General features: G+C 43.1%; 1 protein-coding gene and 1 long non-coding RNA gene across 2 annotated transcripts in view; one reads left to right on the top strand and one right to left on the bottom strand.

Annotated features, from left to right (window-relative positions):
* Positions 1–5,000, bottom strand: part of LOC113802503 (protein O-linked-mannose beta-1,2-N-acetylglucosaminyltransferase 1) — a 32,873-nt gene that overhangs the window by 14,804 nt on the left and 13,069 nt on the right. The window contains 1 exon segment of the mRNA XM_070119817.1: positions 3,751–3,979. Coding sequence (XP_069975918.1) covers positions 3,751–3,979 — 229 coding nt within the window.
* Positions 2,893–3,597, top strand: LOC138861063 (uncharacterized). Its single transcript, XR_011398448.1, has 2 exons — positions 2,893–2,983; positions 3,106–3,597. It is a non-coding gene; the product is annotated as an uncharacterized lncRNA (long non-coding RNA).

A 5,000-nucleotide genomic window follows, 5' to 3' on the forward strand; every position in this document is an offset into this window, starting at 1 on the left:
TATAAATAGAACCGCCCTACAAGGAAACTCACTCCGGCAGATGAAACCCGACGCCGGTCAAAGCCACGTGTAGCCTTGCATATGATATGCTATATCATTCCTCGTCCTCGAGGCGATATTTCTTCTGCTTCAAGGGTGACCCATCATCAGACCTGATTGTTGGTAATCTTGGCCTCGTGTTCTTGTTGTTGGTCGTACTCGTGTTGCTCCTCCTAGTCGGTCTTTTCTTCTCGGTACTTGGTGAATCCATTTGTCCTCGGCATCCACACGTCCTCGAAGATTTCGCCTAGGTCCTCCTTGACTTCAGGACATCCAGACTTCCTCGTAGTCCTCTTGCAGGTGTCACTCGGCAGTGTATTCGTCCACACGTCCTCGCAGATCTCGTCCAGGTCCTTTTTGGCTTCGTACTCATTCAAACATCCTCGTATCCTGCGTCTGGGACTATGGGCGTGTGGACAGAGGCGAGCTCTCCGGCATATGAGGGCGACTTATTCCTGCGCAGACGAGCTCCTGAGTTTGACCGATCTACGGGCGGCCAGGTAGGCGGCGCTCTTCCATAGCATCCTGGGGCCTGCTCTGACGAGTTCCTGGTTCTTCGCAGGATCTACGGGCGTCCTTCCACCTCATCCTGGGGCGGCTTAATATCTGCACTAACAACTCCTGGTCTTCAGGCCTGCGGCTGTCTTCCGGCGACGTACATCCCACGGCATTCTAAGGTGACCGTGCTGCAGTTAGGCCTCCTTTGGCGCCATGTCGGATATCCACAGTCTATTTTATGCATTATTGAACCAGATCATACACGTAATGGCCAAGATAGTAAGAGAAAAAGAAAGACAACAGAGAGAGACGGATTTTAAGTGCTACTAACCGATGTTTTTACATTATTTGCAGTTTTAAGTGAGTTTATCTCATTTATTTTCGTTTTTTTTCACTTTTGTATTTTTCAAGAAGAAACTAAGCGAGGGAGATGGGAGAAGCGATCCTTACGGACCTTCTTGAGCTACAAACATATGAAATAGATATGAGAATAGATAAGGGAAATGACAGTGCCAATTTGCGAGGATATACTTGAACTGATTGTCATTTCATAGAGAAAGAAAAAAAATATGTAAATGAATATTTTGCATTATTGTCACTCATCACGACTGGCAACATTGCGGCAAATGAGATAACCTACAATTACGACACAACAAATCCTATCCATGAAGATTTGTATATATTCATAGTGCATAGATGAATGAGTGTGTGTGTGTGTGTGTGTGTGTGTGTGTGTGTGTGTGTGTGTGTGTGTGTGTGTGTGTGTGTGTGTGTGTGTGTGTGAATAATGTGAAATGTTTTTACGCTCTCCCCGATTGTATTAAATCATAATTACGAATTCGTTACAAATACTGACAGATTGAAGCAATTATTCCTCACTTACAAATGTACAGAGTACACTAGATTTCATCGACGGTGGGGTTTCCCTTTTTATCCAAATTACTGAACGAAATAAAGTGAATTGAATGAGACTCAGCCCGGGGGCCGGACTGTTCACTACAGAGATAATGAATTATATTTACCGTTTGTGAATGTGAATAACGAAATCAGTAAGATAATAAAGTGAACCAAAAGGAGTCCCCGAAACAAGTGAAATTCAATGATAAATCAACGAAATTCGTACAAGAAGAAAATGGAGTACATAGAATTTGTAACTAATTGCGAATCACAAGGAGAAAATTCTCAGCTTGAGAGAAATCACGAACAAATTAAATTCGTTGTAGCTTAACAATATAAAACAATAAAAAATAAAACAATATAAATCTCTAAATATTAAAGAATGAATTATTTAATTAACGATATTTATGTTTGCGACCAGAGATCATATCCTCACATATACTGGTGAAGACCTCAGGTGAAGATGATTGACAGAATGTGTGTGTTGAAACCACCTCTCTGCCACCACTGTAATAGGTGTTGAACCTCCTATGTATGGAATACTAGTAGGCAGAGTAATACACTAATCAAACGGTGGACTCTTTATCCTATAAGAGTAACACACATGCTTAGAAATGAACAGGATATGACTGGTGGTGATGAGTGGAGAGTGGTCCGGCCAGCAGCGAGGCCAGGTCACGGCAGTGAGTGAGTGTGGCAAGGCAGGTGCAAGGTCTGCCATGTGTCTGTGTGAGTGAACGAGGCAGGCACTGGCAAGGACAGCCTCACGGAGGGTGTGAGTGAGCGAGGTCAGCTTGGGTCATCCTTAAATCAGACCAGGAGCCACATACGTGGCAGGACGTATACTTAGAACTGCCGGACAAGGAAACCCACGCCGGTCAAAGTCAAGTGTACAGTCTTACACATAGTATACTTTCATATATATATATATATATATATATATATATATATATATATATATATATATATATATATATATATATGAAAGGGCAAAAAGTTATGCAAGGGATAAAAAAATAAAGTAACGAATGTTGAAGCGTTTACGCGTGTGTGTATACGAGGCTAATGAACGTGGACGACTGGTCAGATCAGGAAGTTAATGATTATCGAATGCATAAATGAATACTTGTATGTATATATGTATGCAAGTCGCAAGGGCTCCATTGTTAAAATAAGTGTATGATATAATACAATTTACAATAAAAAGGAAGGTTAGCGTGATACGCAAAATGTGCGGGAAAGTGAGGGTCCGGTAATGACCATAGCGAAAGAAAAAAAACGGAGAAATAAAAACAAAAAATGAATAATGAATTAAGCAATTTGTGTAATAAATACGAGAAGTAAAATAAATGAACACGAGAAACGATAGCTAAAGAAAATGAAATATGCGAACGGGGTTAAAAAGAGTTAAAACAAACAAACAAGTGGCAACTCCAGCGTACTTGACGCGCCCTTGCCAGGTAGAGCTTGGCAAGCAGACCGCTCACCTGCGAGGGCTACCTGTGGAATCCTTCATCTTCGACGCTACGCATCATAATTAAAAACCTCGGTAAGAAAACGGTATTGTGAAAAGAAAATAAATAATTTTACATGACTTAAGGGTGGTTATAAAGAAATGAAATAAGTAACTAAGTGTCGAAGTGCGTCAACGTTATGGTCTGTCTTTCTCAGGGACATCAAGCGCGGCTCAGTATCGCCACAGTCGCCCGCAGCACCGGCAGGGTTTTTATCCCCCGGACTGGACGAACGCAGAGGGAATAGCAGCGTGTCACAGCCTCCGCTGATTCCGAGATCTTGACTCGAGCGAAGTGTCCTCCCGTCTACCCTCGAGTTATGCGCACCATCGACATAAGTGAATAAACAGATCTTTATTAAGAAAGTACAAGACGGAACGTTACGTGCAAGAAACTTCCCTGTAACTGGTGACTGTGACGATATTGACGGTGATTTTTTTCTGTGTTCGATTTTAAGATTCATTTTTGTTAGATAGCGGTGGTTATCGGTTATTCATAAAGAGTTGTGTGCGCGCACGGGAACGTGTGTGTGTGTGTGTGTGTTGGGCGATTTTGCAAGCATTATTCATGAGCGTCAGTAGTTGTGATATCACGTTTTTTGTTGTTTTGTTTTCTAAAGCTGCGTACAGTTAATGAACTTGGATCATAATTAATGTTTTCCTTCAACCCCATTATCATTCTGTCATAAAAAAGGGATAAAAAATCTAGAGAGGCTCAACGCTGAACATCGTAATAACTTAAATGATTATTAACCCTCTCATATAGATTTTGTAATCATAAAATGCGCATGTTTTCAACTCACCCAAGGCAGAAGAGTTAACGTGAAGGTCGACCTCCAAATGCAAATGACCTGGTGAAAGCGGGTCCAAAATGCTCTGGGGTGAACTGATTAACGCCTCGCCCACTGTGGAGCCGCCCACGCGCCACGCCCACACCCAAGAGTCATGGAATTTGAGGTGAGGCGCCGCCCATGAGCCGAGGGATCTTAGAGCCACCCTTGAGGGAGGCTGAAGGCGACCAGAAGCCTCGTACTGAAGGAAGAAAGAGCCGAGGGAATTATAAATAATTGTGTTTACAAAGCTTGGATACTTTGCCTTTTACTGTGTCTATAATTATGGGAATTAATCAGGAGAATGGAAGCGTTTCAAATAATCCTTTGTTTCATTCCTCACATATCCAGAAAGTATGTAAACAAAGAAGGTGCAGGATAACATTCAGGTTTCAGGGCTTTGCTTCATTGCTAAATGCATCTAGACCCACCACTAGGGTTTCCAGGGACTCAGACGGAATAGCAACATCGTCAGCGAAGCCCAGATCAGTAACCTTGATATTGCCCAGAATTATTTAGTGATGACTTTAGACAGTAGTTCTGCCCAGTATCCAGTCTATGCAAGTGATGAAAAGTGTTGGTGCAAGGAGACATCATTGTCTCCCTCTTGAGCTAACAGGAAAGAAGCTCGACACCCCCCTTCACCAACTTTACAGCACTTACATACTGTTATACAGGCTTACTGTTAATCCAATCACCATTGTTGGAATTCTTCTCAATCTCAGAATCTCCCAGAGCGATTCCTGATGCATCAAACTGAATTCACGACGGCACTCAACAATGATTTGAAGTGCCAGGATATGGTCCATTGTGGACTTACCACAATTGAATTCAGATTGCTCCGGCCTCTGGTAGCTCAGCAGGTGGTCTTTGATACACCTCAGAAGGATATGAGTGAGAACCTTGCTCGGTTTACTGAGCAGTGTGATGCCTTAGCGATGACTGCAGTCCCATCGATCCCCTTTCCCTTTCCAAAGAGGGATGACCACATCCCTCAACAGGTCAAGAGGAATGATACCAGACTGCCAGAAGGCAGCCAGGACAGCATGCAACCCCCACACCATAGATTCACCACCAGCCTTTAACAGTTCAGCTGGTATGCGACAGATACCTCCGAAAGAGCAGCCAGCCCAGTCCCTTCGACAGTAGTGGCAACCGATCATCCTGTCATAAAGAATAGATGTTCCAAGACCCCACCTTAATGTCCCGCCTGAGCTTAAGCC

This window comes from Penaeus vannamei, unplaced genomic scaffold (genome assembly GCF_042767895.1).
Source record: "Penaeus vannamei isolate JL-2024 unplaced genomic scaffold, ASM4276789v1 unanchor762, whole genome shotgun sequence".
Taxonomy (NCBI): domain Eukaryota; kingdom Metazoa; phylum Arthropoda; class Malacostraca; order Decapoda; family Penaeidae; genus Penaeus; species Penaeus vannamei.